Consider the following 12,423-nt stretch of genomic DNA (forward strand, 5'->3'; position numbering starts at 1 on the left):
TCTGAAGGATTAATTGAAGTTCGATCCGAGTGGTCTGCTTTGCTTGGTCCTGAGATGTTACCATCCTTAGAGAGACAATTTCTCCCCGATCGAAGATGCACCTCTCCTCTATGGCCTTGAGCTCTGCATCATATCTGGGTTTTGTATGTCAGCTGATATTCGTCAGGCTTTGTGGTATCAAGCCGCCTTTGATGTATGTAGAACGACGAGATTCTCGACATCTCTTGATTGCCTTAAACCCAACTATCGCTCGAGAATGAAACAGTGAGCTACTCGATCAGACGAAAAATAGATCGTACGTACGTATGTATGTCGAATACCCGCAGAAATGAATCCATCCCGAGCGCATAGAAACTGTGGACGCCGCAAGTACCCCAAGTGTTGATTTCAAAAACCGAGTTACCTCCGGAAGCTCTGCGCGCTAGAATTCTTCCTGGACAAATAATGAGCTTCATGTCGATCGAGGTACATATTCTGCAGTTCCTTGGAAGAAACTCCGAGCTTCAATCTATTTTCCGAATATGGCTACTCCCCAAACTTTGTTAAGAAGATCAAAAGAGAATTCTTCGCCCCGGAGGGCTCGCAGCATTCTCCAAACTCGAACATAAACATTGTCTTAGCTGTGTTCCTTCTCGTGAATTCTCGGCCTTTTATGAAGAACCTCCATCGCTGGCATTGGAGTTGGCTGGCCATCGGTTTGGCTCGAATATCGGATGTTGACAGCGGAAGCAAATCTCCTTATGACGACTCGGATGCAGGCTCAGAATAGCGAGGTACTAGGTATGATGAATTCGTCACAGATTCATCAGCGGAATTCCCTGCTCGACTCTTTCAGCATTTGGGTTAGGACGTATCTACAAGCTAGCTTGCGGCATTCTTTCCTGAGTGACGAATGTTCATAGCGAATCCATCGCATATCGTCTTGCATATCTTCATGGAAGATCGCTCAATATTGGCAGATCTCTTTCCCTGTGGCACAATGTTTGTATTTGTGCTCTGTCCTCAATGGAGGTGAACTCCCCGGGATCAAGCGTGAAGATAGCGTCAGTCATTCTGTAGGAGAGAAATTCTTCGTCACAGCTGGTTCTGGATTCCTGCCAAGACGCCAAGTCCTGAAAATCGTCTTTTGGGAGAAGAAAACAGCGGAGCGATTTAGTGATGCTAATGATAATGCCTCACCCTGGTTATGGCAACTGGATCCGCGAATGGTCGGGCGAATGTCTCTCAATTATAGTGTTTTCATAAGGGGAAACATATTCCAGGAACTCTTTTTTGGGCCGAGGTCTTGACACGACAGATTCTCCGGGCTCCGATGCCAACGTCGCTGAATGGCGGTCACTCTCCGGTGCCTAGCTCCAGCCAACGAGTCATTGTCCGTAACAATATTGGTCAAGTGAGTATCGAGTTTCTCTGGAAGTGTCAAAATGAAGGAGTTCCATTTGTACCGGTGCGATTACTAACCGAATGAACCGATCCATCAGATTGACGGGATCGCCTGCGATTGGATCACTATGAAGCTCTATTGGACCGACTCGGTGTTTCGACGGATCGAAGTGGCGGACGTCGAAGGAAGGTTTCGCAAAGTTCTCATAGGGTGAGTTTTCCATATGACCACGAGTTTCCGTGTCGAGCCATTTTGAAGATTCAGCGGAATCTCAACCGTAAGAGCGAAGCTGATCGTCCCTATTCCCGGTCGAATTGCAGGAACGATATGGACCTCCCACGGTCGATCGCGGTCGTTGCCAACAACAACATCATGTTCTGGACAGACTGGGGTGAAAAGCCCAAACTCGAGAGAGCATCGATGGACGGCAGCGACCGAAAGGTCATCGTCAGCGGCGATATCGGCTGGCCCAACGGCATCGCAGTAGATCCGGACGAGCCAAGGGTTTATTACAGCGACGCTCGGTTATCAGCTTTGTTCTCCATGGATTTCGACGGAAATCACCGCACTAATGTCCTGAAATACGAAGGACATCCGTACTCGGTCGTCGTTCTCGACAACTACATCTACTGGACCGACTGGCAGAACAACTCGGTCTTCACTACACCGAAGAGAGGTGAGCCTGCAGTCCGACCCGCGTCGATTCGTGGAGCCGATGGGGAATTACGTAGTTAACTATTAATAATTAATCACGTGGTCAATCCACACTGAGAAAAAAGAAAATATAAGCGAATCAGCAACGAAGATGCCCCAAAGCGTATACTGAGCGAAGGTCTTCCTTCTGGTCTCCAGGATTGGGGTCGATGCGGAAAGCTCTGCAAGACACACATCTGACCACTCTTGACATAAAGTTCTACGCAAGCAGTCAGCAGAGAGGCGATCTCAACACTCCATGTAACCACAACAATGGTCAGTTCTATTTAGCATCGGCGGTCAGCCGCAAATTCGATCGCATTCTTTTCCATCCATTCCAGCTCGCGCTACTCGGGGATATCTACGAAACCCGATCTGGCGGGTTTTAAGTTCGTTTTTTTGTTCCGTCAGGTGGTTGTTCCGCTCTTTGTCTCCTATCGACTAATCCTTCGGGGATGTCCTGCGCTTGCCCGACCGGGGTCCGTCTCCAGTCCGACAACAAGACTTGCGAAGAGGAAATCGAGAGCATGTTCTTCGTTGCTAGAAAAGTCGATATCCAAGCAATATCATTGGACACATCCGACCACACGATCATGGTGAGAGCACCCTTCTGTCAAAACCAAATGATAGTTCGGGATGCACAGGCAGTAGCCCGGACTCGCGTATGCGAGGAAGAAACCAAGCATTCTCTGAAGTTCCATTTCTCTCTCAGGCCCTTCCTCTGCGCGATATCAAGCATGCGATCGCCGTGGATTTCGATCCGTACGAGGGCTTCCTCTTCTGGTCGGACGACGAGACGAAAACGATCAACCGTGCGAAACTCGACGGGACCGAGCAGCAGATAATCATCAACAAAGATATCTTCCTTCCGGATGGAATCGCCATAGACTCCGTCGCGCGTAACATTTACTTCACCGACGCCGAGTCCGGCCGGATACACGTGGCTCCATTGAGCGGCAGCTACAGAAAGACAATCATTTCATCGGGTCTGCGAAAACCAAGAGCCATAGCGGTGGATTCGAAAGCGGGTTGGGTATACTGGACCGATTGGGGCTTGGGTGTTGTGGAGCGGTCCCATCTGGACGGACGGAACCGAGAGACTCTGGTGCACAACCCCCACGGTTGGCCGAACGGTCTTGCCCTCGACACCGAGAACGGAAAAATGTACTGGGGAGATGCGAAAACCGCTCTGATCGAAGAGGCCAACATGGACGGAACGGGAAGAGTCGTCCTACTAGAGAAAATTTATCATATTTTCGGCTTGGCGCTCTACAACGGCTATCTATACTGGAGCGAATGGAAACTCAGTCGACTCGAACGCTACAAACTCGATACCCGGGCCCGAGAAATCATGGCTGCGAATCTAGCTGATGTCATGTTAGTCTGGGCAGGGAACATAAAGAAACCCCCTCCGGGGAGCGATAACCCTTGCTATAATGGTGGGGGCTGCTCCCATTTCTGCCTTAATACTCCGAGGGGGAAAGTGTGTGCCTGTCCCGATAATATGACACTCACGGATGACGCCAAGTCATGCGAACTTGAGAAGCCTGTTCTGTTGGCAGCCTCCTCCGATGGGAAGCTGATGCACGGTCTGGTCGGAGCAAATAACACTCTATTAGGAGAGCAAGTATCGCAGATCACTGAAGGTAAGTTCCGAAGTGCCCTCTCTGTCTGCTGGAGCATACAATGACTATATCCGGGGAAAGGGTGTTTTCCAATGAGCATTATTAAGAGTTTTCTCAATTTTCCCCTACAGTTCAAGCCGTGGGCGCTATAGAGTTCTATTGGACCGACAAAAGTCTCTATTTCGTTGATTCGATCAAGAGAATCATCTATCGAACATTCGTCGAGCGCCCAGCTCGTGTAGAGGCCGTGGTCAAAAATGGTTTGGAAAGAGTCTCGGGTCTGGCTGTGGACTGGCTCGCTGGGAATTTATACTGGGCCGATTCGGAGCTTGCGCGAATCGAAGTCAGCCGCCTCAACGGAGCTCATCGAAGGGTAAGAGCAGATTCGAACTCCCTTCTGATTTTCCATATTCCTGCTCGATGATGGGCCGGGGTACAGTGACCGACTCGAGGCTTCCTGCATCAATCATAACTCTAGACTGCATTGGAGACAAGGAGAGGAGTCTCTTCAATTCCGAGGAATTTTGGTTTTCAGGTCATTCTTTGGGTCGAAATGAAGCCCACTCTGCTCGTGGTCGATCCTGTCGGCAAGCAGCTATACTGGGTCGATATCTACTCTACCGCGCGCATCGATAGGAGTCGTTTGGATGGCTCGAGACGCGGAAAATTAGTTGATATCAAAGCCCAAGCTCAAGCCATATCCCTGGATCCGATCGGCAGGAAACTCTACTGGACCGATGGCGACAGCATCGAGAGCGTGGAACTCAGCGGCAAGTCCAGACGAGCCGTTTACTCGAGTTCCAGGACTCGACTCTCACAAATGGCGGTTCACAACGGGAGATTGTTCCTATCCAATGAGACGCACGTGTGGACTTCAGTTGCCAGCCGTCCCGACCAAAACACCCAGCTCTGGCAGCGACAGGGTCCTCGCGGGGTGTGCGAGCTCGAGGTTCTTCAAAAACCTCCGGCGTCGGCCTGGAATCAATGTGCTCTCTCGAATGGCGAATGCCAAGCACTCTGTTTTGCTGTTCCGAGCAAAGAGAAGAGTTTCTACTGCTCCTGTGGCACCCACTACGTCCCGGACGCTCAAGAGGGCAGGTGCGTTTTACCTCGCAACATGATCCTGTTCGCTCAAAAAACCACTATTGGCCGTCTGCCGCTGAACGCCGACGGTCCCGATATCCTGCTACCGATCTCCACTCGGAGTGTCCGTTCTCTGCACTACGATCCCTATTCGGGTCTCATCTACTGGCTCGACCCAACTCAGGAGCAGATTCTACGTGCCAAAGACGACGGTTCGGCATTCGAGCCGGCGTTCAAACCCTCCCAGAACGAATCGCGGCTCATCGACTTTACTCTTGATCCCCTCACTGGTCAATTATTTTGGATCTGTGGGAATCGTAACACTATTAACGTCGCACGCATGATGCCGCAAGGAAACTTCAAGCAACTCGGGGTCATCGCCAAGCTCGACCGGCCGCGTCTGATCGCTGTCCACCAGCAGAAGTCATTGGTGGTATTCTTGAACACGGAAGCGGGGGTGAACAAAATCATGAGTTGTAGTTACGACGGAACCGGCCTGAAGACGATCTTCAACGGCAGGGAGAGGATTAAGGCCCCGACCGACCTCGTCGTCGACACTCGGAGCGACCTCGTCATCTGGGCAGACATCGGTCCGAGACGCGTCGAATCGGTTCATTTGGACGGGGATCGCTTCGTGACTCTCCTCAAAGATATCGAAGTCAATTCCTTAGCGGTTTTCGAGGATGCCGTCATCGGATTGAATCGGAAGGATCATCAGATTTTCATGTTTGACAAGAACGGAGACGGCAAGAAGAAGCTTCTGTCGTCTCATCGATCCCCTCTCGTCGATGTTTTCGCTGTGCCTTCGACGCTGCCCGCCGTGAAACCGAAAGATTGTTCGTGCTCTCACGTGTGTCTCGTCCACGGCCAGAAGGAGGTCAAGTTCTCGTGCAGCTGTCCTGAAGAACATTCTGAAGGATCTTGTGATGTCGCCACCTGTAGCCCGTCCGAATGGACCTGCAGAGGCGGAGTGAACCGGTGCATCCCGCTCGAGGCTCGCTGTGATGGAACTTTCGATTGTTCCGACGGTAGCGACGAATACGGATGCTGTGCCTTGATGGACGTATTCAAGTGTTCATCGAACGGCGAACTGGGTTCGCTTCCTTTCATAAAAGGTAGGTCAGAGGATTCCCATCATTGTATTCAGTGGGCATCTGGTGAACGGTTTTGAATATTGGTGATCTAAGAGCGGACACGTTTTCTCGCGTGGGAACCGTGGTCACTATTTCGTTTTTCGTTGAAGGAGCGACAAAAACGAGGTTCTCGATCGTTTCAGACATGTGTGTGCACTCAAAGAGGGTGTGCGATGGTCACGCGGACTGTCGCGACGGATCCGACGAGAAAGACTGCGAGCACGAATGCCACGACGAGCAATGTTGCCAGAAAAGTTTTCGTTGTCAAAAGTCCCCTGGCAAATACTCCTGCCTCCCACCCGAGAAGATTTGCAACGGTGAGCGAGAAATAATTCATTGATCTGCTCCACCCCCATGAAAGTTCAGCAGCGGAACTAATCTCATATTCTCTCTTTGCAGCGGAGTCCGACTGCTCCGACAATACTGATGAGATCTCGTGTTGTCCTAACGGAATGTTCCAGTGCCATAATCGTTCGGGATGCATCGACTCTTCCAAAGTCTGCGATGGCTACAGACAATGCGCCGATGGCTCTGACGAGTTCTCTTGCTGCAGTGACAACTGCAGAACGCTCGTTTCAAAAAGTCAGGATATAGCTGTGCCAGCAGGTTCGAAATTCTCCACATGAATTTGGCGCGATCGATTCCCGCGCTTGATGACGGTGCTGGTGAACTGATGAGATGTGATAACATGAGTTTGAGTTGATTATTGATCCTCTTGCCGTTCCAGCCGACGACTCCAGACTGAGCAAGTTCCTCATCAGTTTCGGAGTAATAGTCATCGTCATCATCGGGGTCGGAACGTTTTTCGCCAAGAGAGACCCCAAACGAGACTTCGGTCTTGATACCGCGATGCACTATCAAGTCCAACCACAGAGTCTCAATGCACCGATGATGCCTCTACCGGTGATGAAAGGCCCCCCAGCTGCGCCCTCGTCCGCCGCTTCATCGGATCCGAATCCCTCGACATACCCCCACAATCCGCCGCCATCGCCGGCAACAACTCAATCTTATGACCATCTGTATTACAATCGAGGGCCACCGATGCGCTCGGGCGCTTCGTCCACCTGTTCATCGAGTCAAATATACATGGGCTCAGAGACTTCCTTCATCGGCCATCAAAGAAGGAATAACAGGTGTAATTTTAGAAGGCCCAACACGCCGTGCTCCGCCGAGGAGTACGACTCGTTGTGTTACGAGCGGGGCTATGTGCCGCCTCCCGCGAGTCCGATTCCGACGACGGAAAAAGCTCTTCTGTACGGTGAGCTTTCGCCGAACCCGTCGCATCGAGATCAGGGATTCGTTTGATCTCTGTTATTGTTTTTATACTTTGTAAATATCGCGATGAAAACTCACCTGGTCGCCAGGAACAAAGAGGGAAACTTTCAACCTCGCTGTAGATATAGGAATAAACAAATGTGTGGGATCTCGTTGACTCGAATCGTGTCTCATAAGCTCTACAGTTCGGTGGAAATTCTAGTTTACCAAACCTCCCTTCTCTCCTCCCCGTCAGTCCATCGGGACCAGAGTGCAGTCAGTGACCTCTTTCCCGATCCTTTCGGAGCTGTTCTCGATCAGGAAACTATGCCCTCGAGTTATAACGGTGGTCCCGTGAGAGACAACTCCCTTCCGTCATGCGATTGTGGCCTCCCTGACAATCCTCATCCGTTTGTGTGCTCGACCTGCAACCCCCGCACCCACAGGGAATCCGTCGCTCGCGGGTCGTCTCTTCCTCGGTCCGCGGGAGGGTCCTTTTCCTTCCTCGCCCCAGCTACAGGACCTTCTTCTCCGCTTCGAACTTGCGCTTAAGGACTCTGCTGATCTGAGCGGGGTCGCGGAGCGCCCTTTCTAGCCACCCATCACTCATCTCGGAGACTTCTATGAGCTACCGATAACTTTCAATCGTGGATCCATGGGTGTCTCTGACCTTCCTCGTTCCACGTTTTTTATTCATTCTACCGGTGGATCTCTCTCTTCGAGGATTATGTATTCGTATCGTTGAGTTAATTGATTCAAGGACCTCAACGGCTCTCAGTCTCAGGCTTGCGAATAAAGATTGAAGCCCACGCGGTGATCAGGGAGATCTGATCCGATTCTAATTCATCCACAAATTTGATGAGTTTATCGTTCAGAACTTGATATTCTTTCTTCAGTCTCCCCGGAGCTTGGCCCATCTCGTGCATCAGCATTTTGGCTGAATACGTCGCCTCCTGTTCCTGGATATGCTCGACCATATCGGAGATATTCACATTGCTCTTCCGAACCACTCGGCCAAGACCCTGATGCCAGCCTTCGATATGGTTGGTTGTTCGTGCTCCGAAATTTCTGGTAGTATTTCTTGAAATAATTTAAATGAAATTTCTCGAAATAAAATTTCTTTAATTCGGTGATAGTACAGATGAGATTCTACATCTAATCCGATCGATTCTCATCTCTCGACTATCTCTGGCTCGGCTCAGGAATCCCGCTGAATTAGCGGGTCGAAAAATCGGGGGATCGGGAGTATACCATGGGTAGCATTGTTTGGGGAACCCGGCCGTCGAACCGGAGCACCGGTGTAAAGTTTCTACCCGACGTAATCTTCGCCCCGACTTCGAACGCGGGTGCTCAGTTTGTAGCAGACCGCATCCAGCCTCTCCCTCGAACACAGGCGCCAGTTTCGAGCACAACTACATCGCGCGAGGTCGAACACGGACTCTGAACGTAATCTTCGACTTCACCTTGACTTGTGACAGGAAGCCGTCGATTCCCACGGGGAAATGGCCTCGCGAGCGAGCCGAACTGTGAGTTGACGATGGAAAATCTGGAAGTCTCGCAGACGAAACTCCATTAGCCTCCACGGTTGCGTATAGCGGATCTGGAATGGGAAATCAATTCCTCGGAGGGAAATCCTGACACCACGACTAAGGACGACAGAGTGCTTCTATTTCGGGATTGTGCGACGTTTTCCGGAAGCCCCGTCGTGCACTTCGATAGAGAGGGGAAACCAAGGAAACATCTCAAGAATTGACTCTTTGTTTTGCGAACAATCGGTTTCAGGCGGCGCAAAAATTGAAATCTCTGGGCCTCATCGCGCTCGGTGGAGCCGGGGCTTTCTCTGCATTCTCTTTCTTCAAAGGGGATCAGCGATTCTTCGATGAGTATCTGATGAGAGGCGTACACCTTGCTCTGAACCCTGAAAACGCTCATCGAGCCGGAGTCCTCCTGGCGAAGTACCGCGTGCTGCCTAATCGTAACACAGAATACTCTGAGCTGGTTGGTATCTATCAAAGGGAGACTGAGCCGGTTTCGAATATCCGATAGGGCATGATCCGATCGGTCCGTCATCGATTCGATCGGATCCAGCGCAATTCATGATATTTGATCCTTTCAGAAAACCGAGATTTTCGGGAAGAAGTTCCGTAATTGCGTCGGTCTTGCTGCTGGTTTCGATAAGGATGGAGAAGCTGTACAAGGACTATTCGATTGGGGTTTCGGTTTCGTCGAGGTACGGTGAAATCCTTGGCTGCTCCCTTCATCCAGCATTGGAAACGCGCTCACTTCACGAATTTCTTTCCTTGGACTCTTAAAACTTTCAACTCGTACTCCGCAGGTAGGCTCCGTGACGCCGGAAAGTCAACCTGGAAATGACAAACCCCGAGTTTTTAGACTTCGGGGAGACCAAGGAATAATAAACAGGTGCGTATGGGAGCCTCGAACCCGGGACAGCCCTCATCATCATGTAGGAGCGTCTTGACGGAACCCTTCATCCTGTTGTAGATATGGCTTCAACAGTGACGGCCACGATGCCGTTCTCGACAATGTTACGCGTGACATGAATCTGCCCGCTGGCGGCAGGCTGGGCTTCAATTTGGGGAAGAATAAAACGAGTGACGACGCAGCGGCCGATTATTGTCGAGGTGGGTCGAAGGTTTCCCTCGCATGATCTGAGCTCCCTCATCGGGATCAGCAGAGAGCCCTTACCATGTTCAACCCGTTCCGTGTCGTTTGCAGGCATCGCAAAATTCGGCAAGAAGGCCGATTACATTGTCATAAACATTTCCTCGCCGAACACGCCTGGACTGCGAGCTCTGCAGAGTAAAAGAGAGCTCGAACAATTATTAACGAAGGCGAGTAGCGGACTTCCCCCTTGGAACTGTTCAGTGTCGTCGCCGTGATTGATCATTATTCATGGTCGTACCAACTTTAGACGTCTTCACTTTGAAGGTGATATCAGTGCGAGACGAGCTGGGGCTGAGAGTCCCCGTTCTGCTGAAAATCGCTCCGGATCTCTTGGAACAGGATAAAAAGGATATCGCAGAAGTCATCCAATCGAGAGGGTCAGTTCAACAGGTTGAGACCGTTTCCCCCGACTCGAGATCTCGTTTTCTAAATTCTGACGGGGGGCATATACGTCTTTTCGATCGCTTGTACGATGATTTCTGTTTTATTCTCACCCTCAGGAGCCGCGTTGACGGTCTGATTATATCGAACACCACCGTATCGAGGCCCGCCACGCTCACTTCTGAAAATAAATCGGAAACTGGGGGTCTGAGCGGCCGTCCTCTCCGAGGGCTGTCAACGCTTGCGATTTCAGATATGTACATCCTGACCGGTGGCAGAGTAAGTGGTTCTACCTCGATTATTGTCGTTTCCCCGAATACCGAGTCTCCAATGATCGTTTCCACGAAAATTCGCCCGCTCGTTTGGCGGCGTCACTCCGAGCACATTCCAGCAGTCCCAGTCTCACGATGCTCTTGAGAGATGATGCAACATACCACGAAAGTCTCGAGCGAACATTCTGTCGGCGAAAACGCTCCTGTACCGTCCATAGGAGCGATCTCCGTCGCCAGGGCTCTCTGGAACTCAGTGTTTCGTCCGTGGACCGGCGATGCTTATAAGGCATTGAGGCTTTTTTGAGGCAAATCTGTAGTACGACACACGCAGACCACGGATGCTGCAGCCTGGAGCTCGGACAGCCTCCGAGCGCCAACGCCGAACCAGCTTGCGAATGTTGGGGGAAACGATGATCGGTGGACCGATATTCGGGGAATCGAGGAATTAACGAGCAAGTCACAGGAGCTCAAAGAATCGATGAATGCAGAATTTCCAGACCTCCCCACACCCTCCAAGAGGGCTCACATGACCCTATCTAATCTCAGGTACCCATTATCGGAGTCGGGGGGATTTTCTCCGGGGAAGATGCTTATGAGAAGATCAAGGCCGGTGCGAGCATGGTTCAAATCTATAGCTCGATTGTGTACAGGTAAGTCGACCGAGGAGAGACTTCGTCGCATTCAAGGAAGGGGAAGTGAAACGATTTCTTTCAACGACCGACTCTCATACTTCAGGGGCCCCCCAATCGTTGAGACCATAAAAAAGGAATTAGTGCAATGCTTGAAGGAAGACGGCTATAATCACGTGTCAGACGCTGTCGGTTCAGACCACAGGATGGACGCTCTCGTTTCAAAACTCATTCAAATCCGATGATTGTGATAGATCCATTCCGAGTGATCAGACCTAATCGATGATAAGATTTCGCTGTCTACCGATACCGGCCGAGTTGGATGAAAAGAGACGGCCCATGTGATCCGCTTCAGACTCAGGAGGGAGCATAGTAGAGGAGTCTGATGCGGGGCGGGAAATAAATTATGCGAAGCGTAGGTCGCCTACGTTCCAGCGATTCTTTCAAGAAATAGTGGGTGGTGACGTCACTCGAAGTACTTGCGAGATCCCACCTCGCATGGGGAGCGAGGTAAATCTGAGGTGCACCACTCCAGCATTCATGATGCGGCAGAATATCTTGTACAAAGTCGCTCCCATGGATATGCAGCAAATGAGCTATCATTACGGGAAGCCTCGGGCACTCTGCGCCGTGTCAACAGAATTTGGTGATCCTTGGAGTTCAACTCTCCCGGGAAGTCAGAGGTCGGAGTAGATACTCAGGACTTGGGATGATTATAAAAGATCTCAGCGCGAAACTTTCGTGAATTAGTTTTTCATTCGAGACGAAGCTGGAGATGCACTTTCTTCCCGCCGAGTGATGGGGAATGAAGATTCGTGAGGTATCACGGAGAAGGGCTAGCTTCTTTGACCCGCTGAGAATCCCGGCCGTCGAAACTGCGATCCCTCGAGGCCGCTCCGAATTTTTCCCGGTTCTGCCGGTGGTTCACCTTCGATTTCAAAAAGTCTGAAGAAAGAACAAGATCTGAGTATCGCATGTGTCTGAATAGAGCCTCCCTCACAAGGAGCGAATAATTAGGAGGCGTTGATATCGTACCGGACCGTCGCTCGTTCTTTTTTCAATACTCCTTAAAGCGGAGATATTCAGGGGAAGAGAACGGTAACGTAATTTCTTGAACGGGCCTCTTGCGATAAGGGGGTCGACAATCAGGTGGTTCTCCCTTGACGCCACCCCCCGAATAATACATTAGAGAAGGTCTGAATGAATCCGCCCTGGCAAACATTCGGAGAGAGTCCCGATCCGGGGCTCCGCATCGAAGAGTGACCAGCTTCTTGTCTTCGGCTC

At 50.9% G+C, this 12,423-nt stretch overlaps 2 protein-coding genes across 2 annotated transcripts in view; both read left to right on the plus strand.

Annotated features, from left to right (window-relative positions):
- The window catches only part of arr (low-density lipoprotein receptor-related protein 6), a 7,886-nt gene extending 663 nt beyond the window's left edge, over positions 1-7,223 (plus strand). Inside the window, exons 2-12 of the mRNA XM_029111335.1 lie at positions 1,263-1,393; positions 1,482-1,594; positions 1,705-2,060; positions 2,237-2,353; positions 2,489-2,673; positions 2,790-3,723; positions 3,834-4,075; positions 4,238-5,879; positions 6,062-6,235; positions 6,318-6,524; positions 6,646-7,223. Of these exons, the coding sequence (XP_028967168.1) occupies positions 1,313-1,393; positions 1,482-1,594; positions 1,705-2,060; positions 2,237-2,353; positions 2,489-2,673; positions 2,790-3,723; positions 3,834-4,075; positions 4,238-5,879; positions 6,062-6,235; positions 6,318-6,524; positions 6,646-7,223 (4,629 nt within the window). The 5' untranslated portion in view covers positions 1,263-1,312. The remainder of the gene's footprint in view (positions 1-1,262; positions 1,394-1,481; positions 1,595-1,704; positions 2,061-2,236; positions 2,354-2,488; positions 2,674-2,789; positions 3,724-3,833; positions 4,076-4,237; positions 5,880-6,061; positions 6,236-6,317; positions 6,525-6,645) is intronic.
- Positions 7,224-8,137: 914 nt separating this feature from the next.
- Positions 8,138-11,384, plus strand: Dhod (dihydroorotate dehydrogenase 2). Its single transcript, XM_003742859.1, has 10 exons — positions 8,138-8,215; positions 8,955-9,170; positions 9,289-9,402; positions 9,508-9,593; positions 9,675-9,814; positions 9,909-10,024; positions 10,122-10,234; positions 10,358-10,517; positions 11,057-11,160; positions 11,246-11,384. Exons 1-10 carry the CDS (start codon positions 8,138-8,140, stop codon positions 11,382-11,384), a joined length of 1,266 nt encoding a protein of 421 aa, XP_003742907.1.
- The last annotated feature ends 1,039 nt before the right edge of the window (positions 11,385-12,423 follow it).

This window comes from Galendromus occidentalis, unplaced genomic scaffold (genome assembly GCF_000255335.2).
Source record: "Galendromus occidentalis unplaced genomic scaffold, Mocc_1.1 scf7180000077433, whole genome shotgun sequence".
NCBI classification, from domain to species: Eukaryota; Metazoa; Arthropoda; class Arachnida; order Mesostigmata; family Phytoseiidae; genus Galendromus; species Galendromus occidentalis.

Bases quoted from the DNA above. Each gene is read 5' to 3' on its own strand.
- Dhod (XM_003742859.1), top strand. From the start codon at position 8,138: ATGCTCGACCATATCGGAGATATTCACATTGCTCTTCCGAACCACTCG. The intron at 9,594-9,674 runs GTGCGTATGGGA...ATCCTGTTGTAG, and splicing joins GACCAAGGAATAATAAACAG to ATATGGCTTCAACAGTGACG. The intron at 9,815-9,908 runs GTGGGTCGAAGG...TGTCGTTTGCAG, and splicing joins AGCGGCCGATTATTGTCGAG to GCATCGCAAAATTCGGCAAG.